Raw genomic sequence first — 27,333 nt, forward strand, 5'->3', positions numbered from 1 at the left:
GATGTTCCCAACCAAACTCCTATCTGTACTTAAATTTGCTATTCCTTTGACCCAGAAGTTCCAGAAACCTTACTCGGCTAACACCAGCCATAACTGCCGAAGTGGCTGTGAACCCGAGTCTGCTAAGGTTCTGTGGAAGCCACTGTTCTTCACAGATCTCTCTGGGAAACCAACAGGTTAGCGTCCCGTGATTCTCAACCTCGAACCAATTCAAACTGGTAAACTACAGTCAAGAGGCCCTAAGATCTGAAAGGCATCATTCTTGGAAATTAGCCACTCTACCCTTGCCCTTTACTGAATAAAAATAACAACAAAAAACTGGATCTCAATTGGGCACACAACACAGATAATAATTCTTTTATTAACTAAATTACAAATGCTTTGAATAAAAACTTAACTGTAACAATCATTTAAGGGTCAAAGATTTACTTTCTCCCACAGATGAGAACCAGTAATTTTTCTTGTTTTCTTCTCCTGAACAGTGAATCAAGGCCATGGTGCTTAAACACAATTGTATTCCTTTCATGTCTTACTACTTTCCAAATCAGAGTCCATCACTTCACTTCAGTTACTCTGGAAAATTGAAAAATGAACATATAATCATTATTCCTGTCCATTTTCTATGCATTAACAAGTTGATGAATTTTTAAAAATTAAAAGTTTCAGATATACAGCATCTAAAAATAAAGGAAAAGTGTTTAATCTTAGATTTACAAAGGTCACGGATGTAAACCGGGTAAATCATTAGCCTTTTTAGTTGTAGTAAGTAAAAGGCCAATGCCAAATGAAAATAAAAATCAACAAAGTCTGATAATCTCAGTTGGCTGGGTTGGCTGAGAAGCCAAGAGATGTTGGTTTTTCAATGCAAAAGATATTGACCACAGAATAATATTCTATCACATTCACTTTAGGCCTACATCATTCATTTGATGTAAGTGAAATAAACATGCGAGTAGGTGCAAGTGAAAGAGAAAACGGGATTGTGGTCCTTAGAAAGACAGTCTGAAACTGACAAGGCAGACACACTGTGAGGGCCTGGAGCCCACCAGAAAGATTTAAAAAAAGGTTAAAAAAAAGAAAAAAACAAGAACAAATTCTGAACAGCTAAATAAGGGAATTTCAAAGATCATCATAGACTTTGTATGCTATGAACACACAAAAACTGCTGTATCTACTGACATGGTGGTTCCAAAAAAAGTCACATGAAATTAATAAAGGAAAATGCACTTGAGGTTCTTATACTAGTTTTCTGAAAACAAAGAAAAGGAGTTTCATTTCTTTATACAACTACAGAAGAATCACATGGCAGAAGAAAAAACAGCAAAGAAATAAAAACAAAACAAAACAAGAGAATGTAAACATGGACGAACCATGCCACAATTCCAGGTACCAGTTCTTTTTTTGAATGTCACTTAGTTTATTCCTACCAACTGCAAATTTTTTTTTTTTTATTAGGAAGGTGGTGGTTGGTAACTAAAACAAACATTTTTGTAGTAAAGGCTGTGGCTACAACACAAACCTACAAAAGTGGAATCGTTCTGTGATTCCTTGTTGAACACAGCCTAACCATTGTTTTAAACTTTGTCCACCAGTACACAATTGGTGTGTTTTTAATCTTATGCAAAAATTAATTGCACTCATGGGAATATAGCCTCTTGTGTTAAATGCTGCACTTTGCCACAGAGGTGAGGAGGTTAAAGCAGTAAAATAGCACACTATTTACATAATCAAGGAATGACTAAATATCAAAGGTATGAAGAAATGTTTGATAAGATAAAAACATAGTTATTAAAATATTAACAGAATTGAAGTATCACAGCATCTTCAAGCAAAATCAAAATGAATACTCATAGCACTCAATATGTCCGACTTACTTATCTTTAAAAACTAGCAAATGTCTTTGAAATATTCAATACAAAATAGAAGTGATTAGCCCAGAGTTCCAAAACAAGAAGCAAAAGCTGAGTGACTAAACATTTCTTTTTAAATCCTTTTTCAAATGGTTACAACTGAGTCCCTAGTTGGAAAAGCAGAGATATTAAGTCCCCATGAATTAAATGCAACACATCACCAACACAAGCACAAAAGAAACCCTGTCAAGATGATAAAGATTTGTGCCAGATTATCTATGTGTCTTCTAAAAATCATTTTTAAAAGTTACAGGCACCAGACATTGTAGCTGAAAAATGTTTTTAAAAAAGCAGTAATTTCTCTTTGCTACAAGCAGTAAGACTGGAAAGTCTGATTAGTGACACCCTACAGCTTTTATATCACTGGTTTTGCAACTTTTAAGAGTAGCTTTAAGTTTTATAAATCAAAAAATGTAGACCTTTATGATTTGACAGTGTCCCTTTTATATACAAAGAAAGCATACTTTAAAGAAGCCCTTTTATTTCTTTTCAATGTTCCTATTTTAATCAATCTATAATTGCAGGTGCATTTTACACTTACCATCATTCATCATTCCTTTTGATTCTTTAAATGCTAAGAATTAGTAACAAGCCAAGCAGTTAGTAAGGTTCAACAATTAGAAATCATTTCTAAATAAATATGCAGTAATATCATGCTAACTATTCCACAGCTATGAAGACAAATTAATTTTAAGTCTATTATTTTATTACAAAAGCATGTCTGTGGCTCATATCCAGACTCTCAAAGGAAACAAAGTCAGTTGGGAACATAGATCTAGGTTTAGGGAGAAAGAAAGTGAGATGTTTGGGTCTCACTACATGATGACAGTCTGTATCTGAATTTGTAAATCAGAAACTGAAATTAATTGAGATTCTTTTCTATCGGCTAATATAAGGCAATGGTCTTCTTGCCTAAGTATTGCTTGGCCAATGCAAGCAAGGACTGGAGAGATACTGAGGAGTGCGTTTTTCTCAGAGGTAAGAACATTGCAATAGTAATACTCTTAATTATTATTTTAATTATTATATTAATTATAATAATCAAGAAAAGAGAGGTCAGGCAAGAAAAAAATGGGATTTTTTTCCCCAGGCATAGATGGAGCATTCTAACTGCTTTGGGGCCAGTTCAAATTATCATCTGGTAATGGATCAAGAAGAATATACAAGTTTGTAATAACCACATACCATTAAGGGGTTCCTCTACAGCTTTCTGGAAAATATTTAAAATATATTTACGTAAAAATAGAATTTATTTCATGTCCTTTTATACTAAAATTTATATATGCTAACATTTAAACTCTATAGTAAAGAGTGAATCCTATAGGCTAAAAACAAAGTAAGGCAATAAAAGTTAAGGAAACAAAGATTGCCAAGTTTACCTGATAGTTTAATAATAACTATTAGTCTTTTAATATTTTTCTATGCAGAATTTCCCACCCACTCTGCCTCTTTCAGTACAAGAAATTCAAACTTCTCAAAAAAAGTGCAAACATAAATAGCAACACAATAGATAATACAGTTAAACAAGGGGGGAGACAAATACACAATCATTTTCAAATCATGCAAGTTGAACTCAGTAACAAGGAAAGAAAATGTGTTAAGATTTAAGGGTCCAATGATTGAATTATCTCTAACAGAGGCACTTTAAACACTGCTGGCTGTTGGTGACCAATGTAGCTACAGCCCCAATCTTTTCAGAATAAACACCCGTGGAAAGATGCACCCTCAGGCCCTCCTTGCCTATCAGGCATGTCTGTGGAAGCTTGTCAGACTCAGGAGTATATGTAATCTCCACTTCCTGCCACAGACAAGAGTCTCAATTTTGGCATTTCAGATAGAGCTACTATTATTCCTTCTAGGAAGGTGAGTACAGTATAGTCCTCTCCAGGTCTTCTTTCCATAAAATAGTTCTTGGGCCTGTCACATGATAATTCTCTACACGGGTTTTTTCACCTGCTCATTTATCTGGTTTATTTCCTAATTTGTTCCTTTTCTTGGAATTTTCTTAGATAGCTTTTAAGGTATCCAAGATAGAGTAAAAACTATAGTACAGTTTGGAGGAAGAAAAATGCTTCTAAAATGAGGGAAGGAGGGAAATGAATCATAATTCAGAACAGATATATTTCAGCAATATGTACATTTATTGCATAGATTATTATTTTTAATGAAATCAATTTCATACAAATCTCTCGCTCTCATTTTAAAAGCCTGAAGTAACATTTTGTATACCTACATCAAATGGAGCCAATAGGTGAGGCAATATACTGGAATCAGCTTCCTTCAGCAGAGATAATAACCATTATTCTTACACAGAAACTTTCCAGTTCTGAGAAAGTGAGAAGTCACTTGAGAAATTATTAGCACAATGTTAAGGAATCACTGATTCTGTCCTACTGCAACTAAAATGACCAGATATATTTTAAAGTAAGTTGGATCTACTCATGCAAAAGTCATGAAATTACTTGTGTTCTCTTAATCTGATGGTATACACTGAACAGAGAGCAAAAGGCTTTAGTATCTATCTCAATTATCATTTCTCAGTCAAAACCATCAACTGATCATTCCAAATTCATTTAAGAAAGTTTAACTTACCCTAGGAGGTTGTATAGTCTTCTGATTGGAAGCTGATATAATTAAAAATTGAGAAAATAAAGTTAATACGTTAAGGCAATATAATGTTTAATCTCAATGACTATTAATGGTTAATTTCAAATGATTTTATGCATTGATAGAATATAATGATCAAATTACCCACCTACATCAAATAATAAACCAATACATTCTCTCATTTGTACAGGCTATACTTCTCCTAAATCAGCCATTTGTTAAACTTCTTGGTGAAAAATGCTGTCTATCATCTATTCATCTCCACTGTGGACTCTATACCCCTCCCCACTCAACCCAGCCAGAATGTGGACAGAAGGTGGCAATGACCAATCTTCACCTCTACTCCACTGCCTGCCCTTATTAGCTCACTGTTCTCATTCCTTGTGACCCAGTCTTCTTTTCTGCTTCCATCTTTCCAGTTTTCAATGCTCCAAATAGCTAACAAACTGAAAAAAAATATTCAGAGCCCTCAGAGTTCAATGAATTCTCCCAGCAGTTAGTTTTAGCCACAATCAACCTCTTCTCCATGTACTCTTTCTCAGTTTTCCAAGTTACCCTTTGCACTGTTTCTGAGTGGACTGGTTAATGAAGGAATACAGGGCATGGAGAAAGAGAGAGGGGAAAAACATTTACTTCAGTTGCATAGGGAGAAAGAGAACTTCGTCACAAAAGCCAAGTGAGAAGGACCCAGCGCAGCGGAAGCCAGTCCTAAATCAGAGTCCTATATGTATGAAAGCATGAACCAGCAACATCCTGTGAACAGGCTGGTGGGAGGGTAATGCTATGGGATAGTCAATTACATTATCCTGTGGGTTGGATGGAAGGCTGAATTTGCTTGTGAGCTACCGATGCAGGGCCCCAGAACCGCTCTAGTGTTCTGTGCTCTTTACTTACTACCATTCCTCCTCCACATTCACCCCTACCAAGCTTCCAAAGCTGATGGGCAATGGGAGTGAGACCCCACGCAAGGACAGCCAGTGTAGAAACCAGCCAGAAGCCAACAGGCTCTCTCAAACAGAGACCATGGTGACTAACTAGCTGAAAAGTTTTTCTCTCCCACTGGGACCTGAAGAGGAGAAAGAGAAAGTAGACCAGAAAGTTGGTGATGGAAAGGAAGGTGACAAGGAGACAGAAAGCAAGCTGGGAGAGAAGCTCAAAGATTAGAGACAAACATAAGAGAAACTACCAAGGAGAAGACAAGAACAAAATATAAGATGAGGCCATAAAGGAGAGGATGAGCTCTTAGGGAAAGAACCAGAAAGGAACTCACAGTATAATCTGCAGATGGGCACTGACTAACTCTTGTTACTCAGAGGGCAACACGATGATTCAGTTTGTAGAGATGTATCAGAACTTTCTAATTCCTAAATGGCTTACTGTCTCAGCCCCTGTGAGGTCTGGTTATATCTCAGTTCTCAAGAGATCCCCATCTCTGCTAGTGTCACGTGTGGCTTTAAAGTAAATCTCCCTTACAGGAGGCATGGGGGCAGCGGTGTGGTCCTTGCAGCCAAACAAGGAAACCACTTTCTAAAGTAGTATGGAGTGAAATGGGTTGGGAATATGGGTGAATCACATTTAGCAGCCTCTCAAAAGAAGCCAAGCAGAATTATAGAACTTCATTAGGGATCATCACAGTAGTTACATATATATACAAATCACTTCAACTAAACCATGACTCTATGTTCTATCCAAGAAAAGAAAACTGAACAGCTGTGCAAATTTCTGACTGGTAGCGTGAAGGATCAGAGGTAAGATTTTAGAGCTGTATTTTTGAAATCATAAATTTATTTATCAGGATTAACATTAAGAACTTCCAAGTAACTCCTTTTCTATCCTAATAATGTGTAAAGAATAGTTTCTGAGTTCCAATTCTCAGGTCCAGGGAACATCACATTTTGGCTAGACCATTCTGGAAAATAAGAGCTGGGATACCAGTCAGCTGTGCTCTCCCTAGTAGTAGTATAAAACCCAGAAGTGCAAAAGCTAATTTGAGTTTTCACTTAATTCTCTCCCACACACATATGACCGAGGTGACAAAATGGCTGTGGTTTATCTGTTCTTACCATGCCTAAGGCACTACACACATACATACATATGTGTATATGTGTGTGTGTGTATGTAGTCACATATGTATGTAGTTTAAATACATATATTTATTTATTTTTAAGCCACAAGCTAAGGATTCCATATGAGCCCCCTTGCAAGGTTTCTTCCTGATTTGTTCTTCTCTCCCTGAAACATCTGATGACATGACACAAATATATTTCTACGTTTTGAATTTTCAGAAATATTTTTCCTACTGATAGCAGACCTACCTCTTCCTAACATCCTAACAGTGAACTATAAAATATCACTTACATATATTCACTCCATGTCATTCTAAAACAAGTGATATGTTGTGATAAATCTGGTTTTTGATTACTAGTAGGTTGATTTATAACAAAACATAATTATATGTCTTTATACTGAACTGGTAATGGCTTAAAAAAAAAAAAGGAAAACAAAATGAACAAGTATGGACTCTTATAAATAATGGATATAAATGCCCCATATAATCAACAAGCCTAATTCTAGTGAGTTTAGTTAGCAGTATTTAATTTTCTATGTGATTCACATTATTCTTATTTCCAACCCCAATTTCATTTTGTAAAACTTAAATACTTCCAGTAATAAAAAAAAAAAATCCAACAGTTTAAAAAGACCATAAAAAGTGAAAGTTAAAATCTTACTTCTAAAGTAACAATTAAGGCTACAAATTTAAACTTGGAAATAATAAAAATAACAAAGTTAAAATTCTCATAGGGCCATTAACTTACTCTTAAAAAAGATAGCTTGGATTTTAACAACAACAAAATCTGAGAATTTTATTGCATTTAAGTCAAGACACATTCATTAAGCTTTTCCAAAACAGAGCACAATGAGTAAAATTTATTTTGGAAACACAATTACTTGCCTCCTGATAAAAATGCTAAAATTTGCAACCTTAATGTTACATATACTGATATTTACACACTCAGATTATATAAGAAAAACACACTAATTTTCCTATTCTACCACATTATCTAAAGAGCAACTTTCCTGTACCTTTTCTCTTCTTGCCCTTCAACTGACCGAAGGTGTGCCTCTGAATTCTGGCATTAGACAAGTTGATTTGGAAAGTTAATTTAGAATATTCTCAAAATGTCAATAAAATTGGACTAAATTCTTAACATATAAATATTTATATGCTAAACTATGATAAAGAAAAAATTGGGGGAACTCTTTTAGGATTTTACTTTCACTTCGATTTTTCACATGAGAACAGTATGTGTGTTACTACACTGGTTTCCCAAGCTTCTTTGGGAGATAAGCTATGGAGAAGGGAGAGACAGGACCCAGGAGGTGGTAGCTAGACAATGCCTATTTCCACCTGAGTCGGCATTCCAGACCTGTTGGCAATTCTACTGAACATCATTCTTTGTTAGACATGGAAGGATGGGGAGCAAGGCAATAAAAGGGAGGATGATCCAGGGGTGCCTGGTGGCTCAGTCAGTTAAGTGTCTGACTTCAGATGAGGTCATGATCTCACAGTCCTTGAGTTCAAGCCCCATGTCCAGCTCTGTGCTGACAGCTCAGAGCCTAAAGCCTGCTTCAGATTCTGTGTCCCACTCTCTCTTTGTCCCTCCCCCACGCGCGTGCGTGCTCTCTCTCAAAACTAATAAGCAAACATTTAAAAAAAGGGAGGATGATCCAGACAATGAGGAATAAACAGAACAAAGAGCCATCAAAGACACCTAATACTACATCATGTTGTAGGAATATTGAGGAGAACATTGTATTCTCAAACATTCACACAGAGCAATGTAACTAGCAGTATCAACTTCAAGAACCACACAAATGGGGACTGGAATACTCAACAAAAATAGAATATGCATCAACATTCATAATGTGATGCTCATGATAGCTACTACCATTGGGCTGAGAGGTCTTCATTGTATTTTATGGACCTGTGAGTCATGAACTAAGAAAATTTCATTGAGGAAACAACTCTGATTTATGAGAACACATAAACCAAAGATAGGGAGATTTTAGTTAAGTATTTTGTTTATCTAACAAGCATTAACTAGATAGGGACAAAAGAATATGTAACAAAACTGAACTCAATGATCAGTCAGCAAAAGCTGAGGTTAAGAAACAAAGGTAAAGTTTCTTTGACAATATTATGTAAGCCATATGGAAAATTATTTGACTAACAATTCAAGGTTCATATAATTTTTGAAACACAGTAAAGTTCACCTAAAGCAGAACACTGATTTTTTTTTACTCTATTATTTGGCAACTTTTGATTATTTTGACAATGTTTTAAGAGTCAGGTTTACTGCTTAAATAAAAAAAACAACTTTTTTAAAGGGATACTAATGTAAACCAATTGTAGGGAACATTTTTAGCTTAAATCAGACAACATACTACCTAAAAGCATCTGCCTCTATGTATAAAAAATAAGAATTTATATAGACATCTGTTATTTGAAAATTGGCAGATTAAATATGAAATTCAAAAAAATTAGCTAATTCCAACTTACTAACCATTTATTTTAAAGGTAGTAAAAACAACATGGAAGGATCCAGAGTGTATAATGCTAAGTGAAATAAGTCAGTGAGAGAAAGACAAACACCATATGATTTCACTGATATGTGGAATTTAAGAAACAAAAACAAAGGAAAAAAGAGACAACAAAAATAAGATTCTTAATTATACAGAACTGGTGGTTACCAGAGGGGAGGTGGGTGGAGGATGGGGGAAATAGGCAAAGGGAAGTAAAAAGCACACTCCTCATCATGAGCACTGAATAATGTATAGAACTATGGAGTCATTAATATTGTGTACCTGAAACTAACATAACACTGTATGTTAATTATACTGGATTTTAAAAATTAATTAATTAATTAATTAATTAAAAGGTAGCAAAAGCCTAAATTTTAAAGCTCCATGTTTTTATTATATTCGTTTCGTTGCTGTTGTTGTTTTGGGAGGTTTTATTTTATTGTATTGTATTTTTAATTTTATTGAAATCCAAGTTAGTTGACATATAGTGTGTTAATGGTTTCAGGCATAGAATTTAATGATTCATCACTTACATATAACACCCAGTGCTCATCCCAACAGTGCCCTTCTTGGTACCCATCACCCATTTAGCTCATCTCCCCTATTCCCCTTCCCTCCAGCAACCTTCAGTTTGTTCCCTATATTTAAGAGTCTCTTAAGTAAAAATATTTTAAAGTCAAGTAAAGTCAAAAGACACTGTTCTTTTAACAAAAGTGACCGATTTTGAATTTCAACCTGTCTACTTAGGGGAGCCAAGGTCTATAAACAATCTGCAAGAAGAGCAAGTAACAACTAGGTCTCTCATAGAAACAATGGGACAATTAAAAATCTTTTTCTATTAAAATGAATCTTTGCCCCACTTCAGGCTCTGTGCTGACAGCTTAGAGCCTGGAGCCTGTTTCAGATTCTGTGTCTCCCCCTCCCTCTGCCCCTGTCCTGCTCACACTCTGTCTCTTGTCTCTAAAAAAGTGGGTAAACGTTAAAAAAAAATAAAAATAAAAAATAAAAAAAAATAAAACGAATCCTCAACATTCTCTTTTAGCTAGTATAGTTTATACATTCTAAAACATAAAGCCATTTTTTAAAAAATAGTTTATAATCTAAAATTTTCATTAATTCATATTACTTCTACCCTCTTTCATTACCCCCAAATCATTACAATTTTATTATTTAAGAAATACAGCTGCATTCATGATATATTCTTGTTTTTGGGAAAACTGATAAATTTCTGTAGTCAAACCATAAGAGCCAATCAAAGCATTACATTCGTTATATTTCAATTATATAACTGAAATTCTCGGCACAGGCTAACAAAAAATAAGATTGACTTACCAACAAGTTTCATATAAACTAATCCAAGTAATTCTGCTAGAGCTATAATACCCAAACCTGAAATCAGAAGAGGGCCGTTCACTGGGGTGCACTCTGTAAAAACAAGTGAGATTTTACATTAAAAATCTACATGAAATAAGTTATCTTTTTAAAAGAACAAACAACAATAAATCAAGTTTTAAGGAGAGTAATTCTTTTTCTAATTATTAAGAAACAAAAACTACCTACATATATTCATCATTATTAACTCAGTGAAATGCCTCCAAATTATTAAAAGACAAAAGATTTTGTTTGCATAACATGTGCCTTATCACATCAAGACTAATAGAAAATAGTGTGTAAAGCCTTAAGTTCCAACCAATTAGAGGCTGGTTATTTAAAAAATTCTCCCACAAATATAGGCACAGCAGTTTGGCTGCTAGAATAATCAGCCCACAAGCCATATACAGCCAATATTCTCATGGCAATATGGAAAGCACTATTCTCAGTGGGGAAAAAATGAGAGTTAAAAAAAGAAAGCTCACAAAGCCCACAACACCAAATGCTGGCAAGGATGTGGAGCAACAGGAACTCTCATTCATTGCTGGTGGGAATGCAAAATGGCACAGCCACTTTGTAAGATAGGTTGGCAATTCGTTACAAGCTAAATATGTTCTTAACATAACAACCCAGCAATCACACTCCTTGGTATTTACTTAAATGGAGTTGAAAACTTATGTCCACACAAAAACACGCACATGGATGTTTATAGTAGCTTTATTCTTAATCATCAAAAACTGAAAGCAGCAGGATGTCCTTCAATAGGGGAATGGATGAATGGATAAAGAAGAAGGAGAGGAGGAAGAAGAGCTCTGTCCAAGAGAAATCTGTAGTAAGAAAAACTGGGATGAGAGAAGAACGTAACCCTTACCTGAGACACAGAGGCTTAGTCCAACCACAGAGAGCACATAGCCCAGTACCTGAAGGATCAATATGGCGATGGTGAAGGAAGACATCCAAACACCTGAAGAAAGAAAAAGTGGGTTGAGAGCATTTAAGAAGCAATCATACCGACTTGTATTTTGTGCAATCAAAAATAATATCCAGTGACCATAGACTGACTCTGGATTTCCTTATGAGATGCTTGATTCTTTCCCAACGATTTAAACTTTGCCTTTTCACACAAGTAGTCTGTTCCAGAGTCACACGTTCAGCAGTCTTTTATTTTCACAGTGAGCTGAGCTGGACTGGTGCTTTTTACCCCAAACCTTAGAACAATGCTGCTTTTACCACATTTGTGCATTTTACAGTATGAATGGCTATTATGCGTGACTTCACCACATGCACATAAAATTACTCTAGCAAAGAGAACCATTATGCAAAACATGCTGCTGTAAACATCATAACCTCTGTCTCGTGTGCCTAGATCCGTGATTTTATAACAAATTAATAACTTTCCAATGTACACCAAGCCAGAGATAAGCTCAAAGACCGAGTTAAATGTGCAAATAGGAAAAAACAGACTGTAATAATAACAAAAATACGTTAGCGATTGACTCCAAAAATGCAGTGAAGATTATACCAATTACAATTTGGATACTTGCATCATCTTTTAAAACTACAATGTTGAGATTTGCCAATAACTAAAAAAGATATATTTCTATTTATAATTGATAACCCTAATTTGTAGAACTATTTTTTAAGACAGGCTTGGCAAAAGAAGAGAAAGGGCATGTTTAATGTCTACTTATAACTTGAAAAAACTGAAATAAAAATATGAAGATAATCATTAAGAAATTATATAACATAATTTTAAAAATCCACTGGCTAGCATCAAATATATATGAAAATTACTTTTTATTAAATAATAGAATGCCCTGAAAACCTAAGCTAACCTTAAAATTAATCCACACAGGGAAAGTGTTACTAAGAACATAAGCCGACTTTTATTAAGTTGTGAAAAAAAGAAAAAAAGAAAATCATACAAGAAATATTTTAACCAAAAATGTTTTCAAAAAGAAAAAGGTAGACAAAATCATGCTGTAACATATACTTACCTATCATAAACACACAGTACTGAAGTAATATTAAAATCACTGTAGGAACCACAATTAAACCAAGTCCACAAGAATTCTTTGTTGAATATTCACCTGTTAATAAAAATAACATTAAAAATATTACCCTGTGTACTTCCTACTTTACAGGAAGTTAAAGTACTCAAAGTTACTAAGTGTATTAATCTCAATACTACTCTTACAAACTGCAAAAGGTTCAAAAATATATTTCTCCCAAAACTTCACACAAAACAACTATTTTTTAATTTTATTTTTTAATGTTTTATTTATTTTTGAGATAGAGACAGAGCGTGAGCAGGGGAGGGGCAGAGAGAGAGACACAGAATCCAAAGCAGGCTCCAGGCTCTGAGCTGTCAGCACAGAGCCCAATGTGGGGCTTGAACTCACAAAACGTGAGATCATGACCTGAGCTGAAGTCAGACGCTCAACCGACTAAGCCACCCAGGCACCCCACAACTATTTTTTTATTAAGACCAAACTTAAGGGGCGCCTGGGTGGCGCAGTCGGTTAAGCGTCCGACTTCAGCCAGGTCACAATCTCGCGGTCCGGGAGTTCGAGACCCACATCGGGCCTGGGCTGATGGCTCAGAGCCTGGAGCCTGTTTCCGATTCTGTGTCTCCCTCTCTCTCTGCCCCTCCCCCGTTCATGCTCTGTCTCTCTCTGTCCCAAAAATAAATAAACGTTGAAAAAAAAAATTAAAAAAAAAGACCAAACTTAAAACATCTACTAAATGTCAACATCTAAGTCTCAACATGTGGAAACCTTGACTTGGCTTTGCCTCAACTACCCACAGAATTCCAGTGAGAAACTTGGGAGTCCCTCTTACTATTCCCTTTACTTGCTGTGTTCAATCTGTCCCAAAGTCAATACAGTTGTTCTTTCAAGTTACCTTCTCAACTCTTCTCGTCCTCCCGGTGTCCTAACTCCAGAGGCAAACAGAGCTGCCAAATTTATGTTCCTAAACAGTACACTGTACTGTATCTAGCTCCAAAGCAATGACAGATCTCTCCAGTCTGCACTGTGGGTCCCAGCTCATATCTGCCATCTTTCCATGTGCTGCACTCCCTTTCTTCCCCCTTCCACTCCCATCTTCCAAAAACAAGTGGTTTCAGATAGAATTGTTTCCTACACCCATCCCCACTTCCAGGTCTTGGCAAATGAAGTCTGCCTCTGCAGTGGGGTGAATGATGGCCCTAAAGATACATCCACCTCCAAATCCCTGGAGCCTGTGAATATTAACTTCTATGGCAAAAGAATATTACATTATATAGCAAAGGATGATTCAGCTAAGGATCTTGAAAGGAGGAGTTTATCCTGGATTATCCAGGTGGGCCCTAAATGTAATGACAAGTGTCTCTGTAAGACAGGCAGAGAGAGATTTGACAAAGACACTACTGCGGCAGCAATGGAAATTATGGTGCCATAAGCCAAGGAGCTACAGAGTGCCAGCAAACATCAGAAGTTAGAAGAGGCAAAGAATGGTTTCTCCCCAAGAGCCTCAGGAGGGATTATGGTGTTGAGGACATCTTTAGTTCAGCTTTATGGCCTCCAGAACTGTGAGAAAATTTCTACACTTTTAACACACACCCTTTGTGGTAATGTGTTACAACAGCCCTATGAGCGCCCCCCCCCCCCCGCCCCACTGCCCCCGGGTCCTCATTTCCATCAATCCTGCCTCACTCATATAACTGTGTATCTTACCTGGGACAAAAAGAATGGCTCCAACAATGACAGCTATAGTGAGCACTAGTCCACCAACAAATAAAAGAATGGTTTTCTCCTTCATGAGACTGGATTTATATTTAAGTGCTTAAAAAAAAAAAAACACAAAGAATTACATGAACCCAATCACAAAAAGTAAAGCCATTTCTGTAACATATGAAATGCAGAGATAAACTGTAACTTACTGTAACTGAATAATCTTTGAGGAACAACTCCCTCCTATCATGTGAAGCTACCTCAAATCTTTTTCATAAGTCATTATCTAAATTATTGTCATGGCAGTATAAATATGGGTACTAAATTTAAAGGTGATGCTTTATTCCCCTATATTTAAAGAATGAAGGTATATACATCAGGCTTTCTAAATTAAGGCATTATTAACATTTTGGGCCAGATAACTCTGTTCCGTGTATTATACAATGTTTAGTATCCCTGGCTTCTACACACTCTATGCCATGAATGGCCCCCCAGTTGTGTCAATCAGAAATGTCTCCAGACATTGTCAAATGTCCCCCGAGGAACAAAACTGCCTCAGGTTTACAACTGATATACATACACTGATGAGAAATAACTGGCTACTTAGTAAAATATAAAATTAGGAAAGCATTTGGAATTCTACATTGTTTTGAAAAAGTAGAATAAACACTAGACACATCAGACCCTTTTGGTATCCTGAGGGTAAAATGTGTTTACATTGTTCAATTAAAATAATTGTATAAAAATAAACTACGAATACTCAATAGCACTCATCATATGTGTTCCTGTTTTTGGTGCTAGCTCTATTGTCAAGTATCTAATACCTTCCTTGAAAGAATATAATGGATAAGCCTAAAAATATTAGAGTTGCCCCCTGAAACAACACAGGTGTTGGGAGCACTGACCTCCCTCACCATCTGCAGTCCAAAATCCAAGTATAAAATTTTTGACTCCCCCAAAACTTCACCACTAATAGCCTATTGTTGACTAGAAGCCTCACTAATAACATAAACAGGCGTTTAATACATATTTTGTATGTTAGGTGTATCATGTCCTGAATTATAAGAAAGTAAGCTACAGAAAAGGAAATATTAAGAAAATCATAAGGATGGGAATATATATATATATATGTATATAGCATTGGACCATAAAAAATCCACATATAAGTGGACCCACAGAGTTCAAACCCATGTTGTTCAAGAGTTAACTGTATTTCTTTTGCTATACATTCACCTTTTGGGTTCTGTTTTGGCTAATATTAATTTTTCACCAAGAAAGTTGTTAAAGTAACCTAAAAGGAGGCTGAGTAGCAGAGTGTATGACAGAAATTCTGCTGTGTTTCATACACACAATATTTTCCATGCCATTAATCAATGGGTGACTGAACTGAGGTGAAGATTTTTTAAATGTTATATTTAGCATTTAATCTGCTTCAACTAAAATGACAAACTATAAGTATATATTTATACATTATTAATTATAAATATCTTTATTTATAATTAAATATAATTTTAAAAACAACAAATAAACCCTTAAATGACCATAACAAAATCTATGTATAAGGTATTATAACCTAGGATTCCATTATAATCTATGGTTAAGATGTTAAGATACAATGCAGGCACCTGATTTTTTAACTCCCTACCTATTTTAGGTTGTAATCATACTTTAGATTGTAACCTCAACTTTATTCTCTTCAGGGGGATATGGAAGGCTAAGCAATAACCAGTCCTGAAGCTGAGTAATCAAATCCACGTTCATCAGAAAAGAGAATCAATATGGCAAGTTACCCAAGATTTCATTTGACTCATCCAGCCTTGAAACTTACGTGACTATGATTCAATCATGTTCCTGACTTATTACAGGGCACCAGTGTTCACATCTTCCCTATTTTCTAGGCTCAAACACTGTTTAGGATGAAATTCCATGTATAGGTCACAAAAGGCACAAATATGGTTTAAAAAAAGAAAACTTTCTCTAGACATATGTCAGATTTCTGATTTAATCCCATGCATACTGTTATCTAAATAGAGCCTGAAAGTTCTGCAAAAGGGTTATAAAATAGAAGTTGTGTTTCAAACGTACCTCACAATCAATCAAACATTTATGAGACTCTGGTTTAATTCAACACATAAAAGAGTGACTAAGATCACGTAGCAAGAATTCACCTCGGAGTACAGTACAAATTCATGCAAAGAGGCAGACATATCATTCTTAACAAAAATAAGAGTGTGAACCTCATATAAAATTCCACCTTTTCAGACTCAGAAGAGCTTTAGGAGAAAAATAATGCCAAAAATAGTCACAAAAATAAACCACCACTTTTCAAACCTTTGCATATAAATGCACTACATGTTCCAGATAGCTGTTGTTCCTGTTAATTAGTTCAACTACTACTTATTTTCAAGGATACTATCTTCTTCCTTAAATTAAGTAGCCATTTCTATCAAAAATATCAGTGGAGTCTACTTATGCAACCACAGGCAATGAAGGAGTTCATCTCTATATACCTTTAGTGAACCTATAAAAACAAATTCTTTTGACTCATTTTCTTGCTCACGATGGTGCCTATGCAGGTCCTACAGCAAGTATGGAGAAAGCACCTTGTTGCTAAGTCAGCTGTCAAAGTTTTCACTGTAGCTAAAAAGTCAGGTATCTGATATAGATGTCAGAGAACCCAATAATCTCAAGGATCCTTTATTGGTGATTTTTTCTGGCCCTTTATTAAGTATAATTACTCATTTATCAAACCTATAAAAACTTTAAATGTATCAAAGAAAATAAATTCAAGTGATTTCCCACTTAGCATTAAGATAAAAATGATACAATGTGCCTTTTTTTGTAATTCAAATCTAATAGACTTTATTTTCTTTTAATATTCTGACAATTTTGTTTCAAATTTTTATTTCCATTCGTTAGCCAATAGCGTAATATTGGTTTCAAAAGTAGAATTTAGTTATTTTTCACTTACAACACCTAATGCTCACCACAAGTACCCTCCTTAATGCCCCCTTGCCCATTTATAGCCCATCCCCCTGCCCACCTCCCTCCACCAATCCTCAGTTTGTTCTCTACAGTAAAGAGTCTCTTATGGCTTGTTTCCCTCTTTTTTTCCCTTCCCACGTGCTGTTTTGTTTTTTAAATCCCACATACAAGTAAAATCATATGGTATTTGTCTTTCTCTGATGACTTTCACTTAGTGTAATACACTCTAGCTCCATCCACATTCTTGTAAATGGCAAGATTTCATTCCTTTTGATGGCTGAGTAATATTCCAGTGTGTGTGTGTGTGTCTGTGTGTATCCCACATCTTCTTTATCCATTCATTGGTCAATGGACATTTGGGCTCTTTCCATAGTTTGGCGATTGTTGATAGTGTTTCTATAAACACTGGGGTGCAAGTGTCCCTTTGAATCTGTATTTTTGTATCCTTTGGTTAAATACCTAATAGGGCAATTGCTGGGCTGTAGGGTAGTTCTATCTTTAACTTTCTGAGGAAACTCCATACTGTTTTCCAGAGTGGCTGCACCAGTTTGCATTCCCACCAACAGTGTAAGAGGGTTCCGCTTTCTCTGCATCCTTGCCAACATCTGTTGTTTCCTGTGCTAATTTTAGCCATTCTGACAAGTGTCAGGTGCTATTTCATTGTGGTTTTGATTTGTATATCCCTGGTGATGAGCAATATTGAGCATCTTTTCATGTGTCTGTTAGCCATCTGGATGTCTTCTTTGGAAAAATGTCTTTTGAGGTCTTCTGCCCATTTCTTAATTGGATAATTTGTTTTTTGGGTGTTCAGTTGGATAAGTTCTTTGTAAATTTTGGATACTAACCCTTTATCAGCTATGCTGTTTGCAAATGTCTTCTCCCATTCCACAGAGTGCTTTTGAGTTTTGTTGATTGTTTCCTTTGCTGTGCAGAAGCTTTTTATCTTTAAGTCTCAATAGTTCATGTTTGCTTCTGTTTCCCTTGCCTCCAAAGATGTGTCTAGTAAGAAGATGCTACGGCCAAGGTCAAAGATGTTGTTGCCTGTTTTCTCCTTTAGGATTTTGATGGTTTCCTGGCTCACACTTAGGCCTTTCATCCATTTTGAATTTATTTTTGTGTATGGTGTGAGGAAGTGGTCCAGTTTCATTCTTCTGACCTTAACTGCAGGCTCTTATCAAACTTCCTGGTTGTTTAGCATAGTTTTTTAAAATCTATGTAATTTTAAAAATCAGCACGTGTTAAAAGATTCTCCTCAGCTAAAAGTACTGAAATCAATACAAAAAATAAAGTAAGACAATAACACTCCTTATGTTTTAAGACTTTATTTTTTTAGTATAGTTTTAGGTTTACAACAAAATGAAAGGAAGGTACAGAGAATTCCCATATATACCCTACCCCTAAACACGAGTGACCTTCCCCATTATCAACATTACTCATCAAAATGGTGTATTTTCTACAAAGGATAAACCTATGTTGACACATCCTAATCATCCAAAGTCCCTAGTTTACCATAGGGGTTCACTCTTGTTGTATGTTCTTGAGTTTATAGAAATGTATAATGACACCTATCCATCATTATATAGTACAGAGTAACTTCACTGCCCTAAAAATCCTGTGCTCTGGCCTATGCATTTCTCCTCCACCCCTAGCCCCTTCCCTGGCAATCACTCTTCTTTTTATTATATCCACAATTGTGGCTCTTTCAGAGTGTCTTATAATTGGTATCATAAAGTATGAAGCCTTTTCAGATTGACTTCACTTAATAATATTTAAGTATCCCCCATGTCTTTTCATGGCAACTTGAGAGCTCATTTCTTTTTATTGTTGAATAATATCCATGTATGAATGTACCAGTTTATCCACTCACCTGTTGTAGAACAGTAAAGCTGCCATAAATATCTGTGTGCCAGTTTCTGTGTGGACGTAAGTTTCCAACTCCACTTGGATAAATATCAAGGAGCACAACTGCCAGATTATATGGGAAGAACATGTTCAGATTTTAAAGAAACTGCCAAACTGTCCTCCAAGGTGGCTGTACCATTTTGCATTCCCATTAGCAATGTATGAGAGTTCCTACTGCTCTACATCCTCATAAGCATTTGGTGTTGTCAGTATTTATATTTTTAACAAAAACTTATAACCCTAATGCTGCCTGACAAAGGAGTACCAAATATATGGGGGAGAACTATTATATTTTTGACAATAAATTAGGAATTCTAAAAATTTCCCCTTTTACATATTCTATAAAATAATTAAATATAGCCAGCTACTTCTCAGAAATGAGCGAGGCTGATTAATTTGTTTGTTTTAGAAATATTTACTATGTACCGACAATGTAGCAAGCCCTTTTCTTAGCTGAAATCCTATCAATGAAATCAAGGTACAAGTAGAAGATTGTGCAACAATAATGGTGCACTTACCATGTGATAATCACTATTCTAAGTGCTGGCATTGAACAAAAAACCCAAATACTTCTGCCTCAAAGCCCTTACATTCTAGTGTGTGTGTGTGTGTGTGTGTGTGTGTACACATGCGTGTGCACCTGTATGTGTGTGTTAGGGGTAAGGGAGAAGCGACTGATGGAATGTTATTCCCTGGCCTTCTTTCCCAGTTCAGTAAAAGGTGTGGATCTCCTCTAGCCTAAGAAAGCCCCTTTATGTATTTAATCTTCAAATTCAAATGTGAATAAAAAAATGACATGTCCCCCTAACCACCTGAAACAACAGCTAATGTCATGAATACATAGTCCATTTAGGTTTTCTTGTCTCCTTGTGACTAACAGAAAGGACATACAAGAAAAAAATGCAGGCTGTGGTTGATAAAATATAGTGAAATTACCAGATCAACTTGGAGATCAAATAAAAGCTGTCACCCTAGTTTTCATGATATTCCAAAGACAGGATTCAATATGCCCATACAGATCTACAAAGACCTCAGTCTATCCAACCAACAAACCCCAAATCTATGAATGTGATATCTGCTCAAAGGCATGACATTTAGATGTTTCCTCTACTGAGTGGTCAGTGAGTTAGTGGTCAGATAAGAAGGCTAACCAGCGAGATGTAATGCATACCAGATTAAGAAGAAATCATAAAGGGAGACATGTCTGACTTCATTATTTTCTGACAACTTTAGGAGAGTAATTGTAAGATCTTTTTGGTATCTGTTCAGCTGCAAATCAATATTGTCTTTGATGCAGGATAAAACACATCCAATCACTTTGAAAGTGAAATTACAATTTCCAAATTTTTAATTATTTAATTAAATTACTACTTTACAAATATTTAACATACTCATAAAAAAAATAACAAAGGCTATGTGAATCTGGTGCTGGAGAAAACAGAATATGAATACCCATTATAAACTGATTACTTGCCAAAAGGCAAGTAAAGGATTTTATAATAAACTGCATGCACTATCCAACTGGCTTTGATGAAGCAATTTGGTAAAAATGAATCCTGACTAAAAATCACATTCCTGGTCTATAGGACGCAGAAATAAAAAAGCCCAGGCACTGTACAGAAAGACTTTGAATACAGAAGATTAAAGAAGAGGATGTCCAACACAGTAACTTCCTTTCCTTGGTTCCAAATGTTCCCTGATCTTATGGATGGTGCCATAACTTCAGAGTATATGCAGGAAGCTGGGATGCTTGAATTTGTAAAAAGTCGAAGGAATAACAATTACATTTCTACAAGAGCACACTGCCAAGCTACAGTTTTGTTCAGTTCTTCCTACAATAAAACCAGGGCATAAAAACATTTAATAACACAGTGTGATAATTATGTGGAAAGGACCAAGGGAAGGCACTCTAAGTCCAAGATTAGTGAATGAAATTCAAAGGAAACTTAATAACAAAGTCCTATTAATAGTATCCATCAACCAGGGCACAGAATGATTCTTTGTAATAGTATTTATTGTGCCAATATTTTACCTTCCTGGATAGAAATTTCCTGGAGCAAATTAGTATATATCCTCACTTCTTCAGAATGATTTTTCTGATCTACAAAGAAATCCCCTGTTCCATTACGTTATTTTTTTAGGTGTGCTTACGGTCTAACTAATTTCAATATCAATAAAATAGTCCTAAAAATTGGATTCAAGGTCTTAATAGGATCTCAAAGCTGTTGTGGCAATTTTTTTCCTTGAATTTCGCAACAATGACTTCTACAGGAACATATAACCAAATACCTCTGAGCAGTAACCAAAATCTTTGTGGAGTAATTTTGAGCAAGGACTAGAAAGAAAAGGACAGGAAAGATGCCCAGAATGCATGAATATGAAATAAACTACAGTGGTCCTTGCTTGGCTCAGTTTCAATATGCATGAATTTCAGTTGCCATGGTTTAAATAACACAAATGCCCCCAAATTACAGTAGAAATTTCAGTTATCGCAATACCACAATAAATTAACTGAGTACTTGCATGAAGTGCAAACTTCACTGTTATCTCTTCAGTACACAAATCACCCTGTTAATATCAGATGTGTATCATGATCAGTGACCAATCATGTCACTTCTTTCAAAGACTGTTGGTGACTGCTCACTGAACACCTGTTATTCAGTTCATGCACAGACAGCAAAGCAGGTGTTGTGTAACTTCGTTGTGTCCCAGTAATAAATCAGTGTGATACTTTATGATGGATTATCAAAGCAGGAAACAGGCAACAAAGATGAAAGAGTAAAGAAATATAAAGTGGTAATGTTGGAAGTGAAATTCGAATAAAATGTAAATGGCATCATAGAAGAAACAACTGGATGAAGGAATATCAACAATACTGCCATTCAAGGGACTCTAGATATACAGTCAGAGAAACTCAGTAAAAGTGAACTTATTGGCATAAATGGGGACAGTGAGTAGGTTGTGACAAAAGGAACACAGATGTCCCAAGAGCGGTGACTCTGGCAAAAAACTTCACATGAAAGAAATTGTGGGAGATATTGTGTAACCCTGTAAATGCAAAGGATAAAATGTTGGAAGCTGATCCCAACTTAAAAAGGAGTATGACAATTCACTGAGGCATAAAAAAGATGCCTGCTCTGTATTCAAAGTTCTATAATAAGAAGGAGGTAAGGGGCGCCTGGGTGGCGCAGTCGGTTAAGCGTCCTACTTCAGCCAGGTCACGATCTCACGGTCCGTGAGTTCGAGCCCCGCGTCGGGCTCTGGGCTGATGGCTCAGAGCCTGGAGCCTGCTTCCAATTCTGTGTCTCCCTCTCTCTCTGCCCCTCCCCCGTTCATGCTCTGTCTCTCTCTGTCCCAAAAATAAATAAATAAACGTTGAAAAAAAAAATTAAAAAAAAAAATAAGAAGGAGGTAAGTCCAAATGTCCACGGATGGATGAATGGATAAAGAAGATGTGGTATATACACACACACACACACACACACACACACACACACACACACACACACACCATGGAGTATTACTCGGCAATCAAAAAGAATGAAATCCTGCCATTTGCAACTATGTGGATGAAACTAGAGGGTACTATGCTAAGCGAAAATAGTCAGAGACAGACAAATATCATATGACTTCACTCATATGAGGGCTTTAAGATACAAAACAGATGAACGGAAGGGAAGCAAAAATACTATAAAAACAGGGAGGGGGACAAAACATAAGAGACTCTTAAATATGGAGAACAAACAGAGGGTTACTGGAGGGGTTGTGGGAGGGGGGATGGGCTAAATGTGTAAGGGGCATTAAGGAATCTACTCCTGAAATCATTGTTGCACTATATGCTAACTAACTTGGATGTAAATTAAAAATAAATAAATAAATAAATAAATAAATGGTAAAAAAAAAAAAAAAGGAGGCAAGCACTGTTCCAACTACTCTTGATGAAACTTTAATTCTCAATGTTTTTGATGTTTCAATTTACCATCTACTAAGTATTACTTTTTTTCCTTTCCTACTAGTGTTATTACTGACAGTAAAAGTTTTAATGTTTTGACAAAAATGTTAAAGGTCGTGGAGTAATAGTAGGTTTTTGCATTTATTTTAGATTGCTTTGCAAAGTTTCAGCTTACCTGGTCACGTTTATTGTCTCACAGTTTTGTGGAAAGACTTCTTGTAAAAAGTTCAAAGGAAGGAAAAGTAAGAATGTATATGCCTAACTCAAAGAATTTCAGAATGTTAGTAAGTTCCTGATATGGAATTGAATCTTAACCCTATAGGAACCAGAGATTTTGGTGGGTAACACTTGAAACCACTTATGAAACACCTAAATGACAGAAATTACCTGGTATGTTGTCAAAGACTAAGAAAGAAGAAACCTGGAAATCAAGCCAGTACCTTAATTGTCATTAAGGGAAACTGTCAAGCAGGAAACTGTTGAGTTGGTATAGTTTTAGAAAAAAACACAAAGTGCCTCAAATATTATACTACTAGGGATTTGTGACTTTGGTTGAGACTCAGTGTTTGATTCTAGTAACCTCTGAGCTTGCTAAGCATTAAGATTCTGCTTAAAAGTTTATGAGTTAAAGATAAAGGCAAAGGTATTCAGGAACATTTCCCTGTGAGAAACCTTTGTCTTCAAAACATGGTCTAGGGCTCACCAAGTCCTGGCTTGGCTTCAGCAGTTTAAAAGTCTTCTCAGGCTTCTTCCTCAGTAGAATCATTCGCATCTTGAGATACAGTTCAAGATACATTTCTGGTAGAAAGTAACTCTTTCTCCTAAAAATGAAGGTACAACCTGTTCTTTACTACATGTTTAGCCTATGGGAAGTCCAAGTTTAATCTTGGGCTACCAAAAGACTGACATGCAGAACCAGAAAACCACTGAGAAAAACCTCCAGTGGTCAAATACAGACTATAAATGGTAATCTGAAACAGTTAAGGAGAACTAGCAATCTAGAAAGTGAAAGTCATGGGTCTGAGTTACTATTAATACTTCAGGGGCTACATGACACCACACTGTAAAAAACATATAACCAAGTGGCAAGTGAAAAACAGAGGGGCTCTCCTGTTTGGTGGAATCTCTAGGCCATAAATAGGAGGTCTCTTAGAAAGCATACCAAAGTAAAAGGTAGACTTAGATCCATAACTATCCCAAAAATGTGACAGAAGGCACAGAACATGCACACTTACATGTCTCCTCAACTGAAATGTGGGTGCTACAAAGCCAGGGGCAATATGCATTTCACTTCCACATCTCGAGCCTATAGCCCATGCCTAGCAATCAGTAGGCACCCTGTCAATAGACATTTGTTGAATAAATTAAAACAAAGTAGGTCTACATTCTGCTCTGTCAGTAATAGTTTCATCTACTCAGTATGTGTACCCACATATAGGTTCACTCTTCATGGAAAAAACAAGTTCTCAAAGTAAGTTCAAGACACGGAGGCAGTATACTGCAGTGGTAAATAGCACTGGTTCAAATCCCAGTACTACCAGAGAACAGCTGGGGGGTTGTGGCCAACTGCCTAACCTACCTGCACTTCCGTATTTTTCTACAAAATGGGAATAACAATGGTACCTACCCCCACAGAGTTCTTGTGAGATGAAAATGTGACTGCAGATGTGCTCCGCAGCATCTATCATACAGAGCAAGAGTTCCACAAATAAATAGGTGTTCTTATCATAAACACCTTTAAATGTGAGTCCAGACTGAGCGAATCAAATATATAGGTCCTCCTCCACACATACACACACACCCCACATATACTTGTTCTAAGAAGAGCCTAAATAAAAAATTGCCATCAAAATATTTTCTTAGCTTAATTAGCATGTTCTTTAAAATATGATCAGTGGAATAAATACAAAAAAAGAGCATTCAACCTAACACAAAAATGAAAATTAAAACAAGATGCTTTTTTTGTCATCAAATTACTAGCAAAGATTTTAGAATTATAATTATGTCAGGATTCGGAGGTAAAAAACAGATATTCTTGGGGCACCTGGGTGGCTTAGTCGGTTAAGCGTCTGACTCTTGGTTTTGGCTCAGGTCATGATCTCACAGTATGTGAGTTCAAGCCCTGCGTCAGGCTCCGCAGTAATAGTGCTTAGGATTCTCTCTCTTTCCCTCTCTCTCTGCCCCTCCCCTGCTCATTCTCTCAAAATAAATAAACTTATTAAAGAAACAGATATTCTCATCTGTAAGTAATTGATACAAACTTTCTAGAAAACATTTTGGCAGTATGTATCAAGAGCCTTAAAATACCTCTGCCATTTCCAGTCTTACCTATCTTTAGCAGAATTACTTTCATAGTATCAAAAAACTTGGAAACATCCTTAATATCCATCAAGATGAGAGCTAAGTAAATTATACTGCATCCATAAAAGTAGAGCATAGGCAGCTATAAAAAATTTTCTGAAAACAAGGGGGGAAATTAGGATGTAAGTATGTAAGTTACATCAGTCCATATATGGTTTTCCTTCTTAAAGAAAGGTTAACAAAAATACACAGAAAAAAACAGAAAGGGAAGAAGAAAATTCACTATAAACCAATAGTTTATTTCTAGGTTCTGGGACTTCAGATTTTTATTTTTTCTCTATAATTTCCAATTTTGTATAAGGGTTCTTAAAGTGGTATTTATTATTTTTTAAGTCAGAAAAAAATTGTAAAGCTTATTTTGTAAAAATAGGGCTGATAGTAAACAGGCTAACTCCTGGTTCAGTCAATGAAAAGTAATGTCATTAATGAGAATGCTATGATCAGCAAACTTCAATCAAACCAAATGCAACAAATCACACTGTTGTGAAATAATTTCATTATCTTAAAAAAAAAAAGGCTATTCTCTACTTCAAACATATGACATAGGCTTAAGGCCTGGGCTGCCAATAAGGGTAAAGGCTTTCCCTAACATCAATACAGACTGAATAGGTCTTGATGCTGTATCAGTCTTTTTCGTGATATAAAAGACTTACCGAAATCCTAAGAAAATTTCCATAAGAAGTCTAGACACTTTTTTGAAAATAAAAGTTGTGAAACGTCTTGACAGTTGTCACTGTTAGCCCTTTTCTTCCCTTTCTTTGCCTTTTAGACAAAAGTTGAGAACAGCTTTGAAATCACAAAGCATTTCCAGAGTGTGATACATTGAGAAGAGCCCTTAGAATATATAATCAGTCATCTCTCTTCCATTTTCAGATCACTTTAGATTTCTGAGTAAAAGTGAAATTCATGAAATATACAATAAGCCAATCCACTACCACATTTTATTATTTTTTTTACTTTTTTAAAAGTTATAGAATGAAATAAATGAAATCAGCATCATTCACACCTTGCCTCGTATAAATGCTTGCTGGCCTTCAATGACTGACCTCTCACTGTGTGAAAGGGAGATGAGGAATACATCTCACATGTTAAAAGTTTAGAAGTTTACACTGTCACCTCAGAACTTCACTAATTTAGTAAATTTCTTTTACCAAACCAGTAGGGAAATATGGTTGAGTATAAGCATCAACCAGAATACATACTACCTTTTCACCTAGTAGTGACCATTCTACATTGTTAATGCTGATTCTGATATAGCATCAAGATTTTCCCTGACAAGTTTGGTCACGTGATTATTACAATAAAACACGATCCAAAACCACAATTTTCCTGTGGCCGCTTCCTTACAGAATCATAGTAAGAATGACAACACACAGTTCAAATGGGGCTTTTGATGAACACATGGACACAGACAAGTGCAAACTGGGAAAATAAAAAGTACAATATTCTACCCTAACACTAAGGTGGGCTGTGACCATCTCTTTGCCAAAATAATATGTGTAAATACTCTGAAAATATTACACTCTACCTAAGTTTAAGGTATTGTTATTGCTAGGATTCCCACCAGTCATTCTTAAGAAATTAAAAAAAAAAAAAGCCACTTATGAATCAAGAAGAATATTAAGACTGTATATTCTTATTTATCACATTATCACACTTTTGAATACAAGTCAGGTAAAATATTTCACTGATATTACCTCCCAGAAATAATCTTTTCATCATTAAAACATAAACAAAAAATAGAAATAAATACTTACTCACAATACCAAACTGTCCCCAAGAAAGTAGTACAGCCAAAATTGGGAAAATGACAATGAGGATATTTTCATTTGGAGAAAACCATGAAACTGGGAAGAAAACAAAGTCGCAATTAATATTTACTATAATCATGTTAAGTCCTGCCATTGAATAGTCAACAATATATTTTACTGTAAAGATAGAAAATAAA

At 35.7% G+C, this 27,333-nt stretch overlaps 1 protein-coding gene across 12 annotated transcripts in view; it reads right to left on the reverse strand.

The window, feature by feature from the left end:
• Positions 1 to 329: 329 nt before the first annotated feature.
• The window catches only part of CD47 (CD47 molecule), a 50,517-nt gene continuing 23,513 nt past the window's right edge, over positions 330 to 27,333 (reverse strand). For 2 of the 12 annotated variants that reach the window (XM_045036895.1, XM_045036892.1), the window contains exons 3-12: positions 27,143 to 27,232; positions 14,189 to 14,296; positions 12,470 to 12,562; positions 11,344 to 11,436; positions 10,434 to 10,526; positions 4,503 to 4,534; positions 4,144 to 4,188; positions 3,096 to 3,120; positions 2,452 to 2,484; positions 330 to 573 (exon numbers count right to left, since the gene is read on the reverse strand). In XM_045036895.1, the coding sequence (XP_044892830.1) occupies positions 569 to 573; positions 2,452 to 2,484; positions 3,096 to 3,120; positions 4,144 to 4,188; positions 4,503 to 4,534; positions 10,434 to 10,526; positions 11,344 to 11,436; positions 12,470 to 12,562; positions 14,189 to 14,296; positions 27,143 to 27,232 (617 nt within the window). In that variant the 3' untranslated portion in view covers positions 330 to 568. Of the gene's footprint in view, positions 574 to 2,451; positions 2,485 to 3,095; positions 3,121 to 4,143; positions 4,237 to 4,502; positions 4,535 to 7,601; positions 7,649 to 10,433; positions 10,527 to 11,343; positions 11,437 to 12,469; positions 12,563 to 14,188; positions 14,297 to 27,142; positions 27,233 to 27,333 lie in introns of all 12 variants that reach the window. The other 10 variants (XR_002745251.2, XR_006585030.1, XM_045036894.1 and 7 more) reach the window with 10 other exon arrangements.

The sequence above is a fragment of the Felis catus genome, chromosome C2 (assembly GCF_018350175.1).
Source record: "Felis catus isolate Fca126 chromosome C2, F.catus_Fca126_mat1.0, whole genome shotgun sequence".
In the NCBI taxonomy this organism is placed as follows: domain Eukaryota; kingdom Metazoa; phylum Chordata; class Mammalia; order Carnivora; family Felidae; genus Felis; species Felis catus.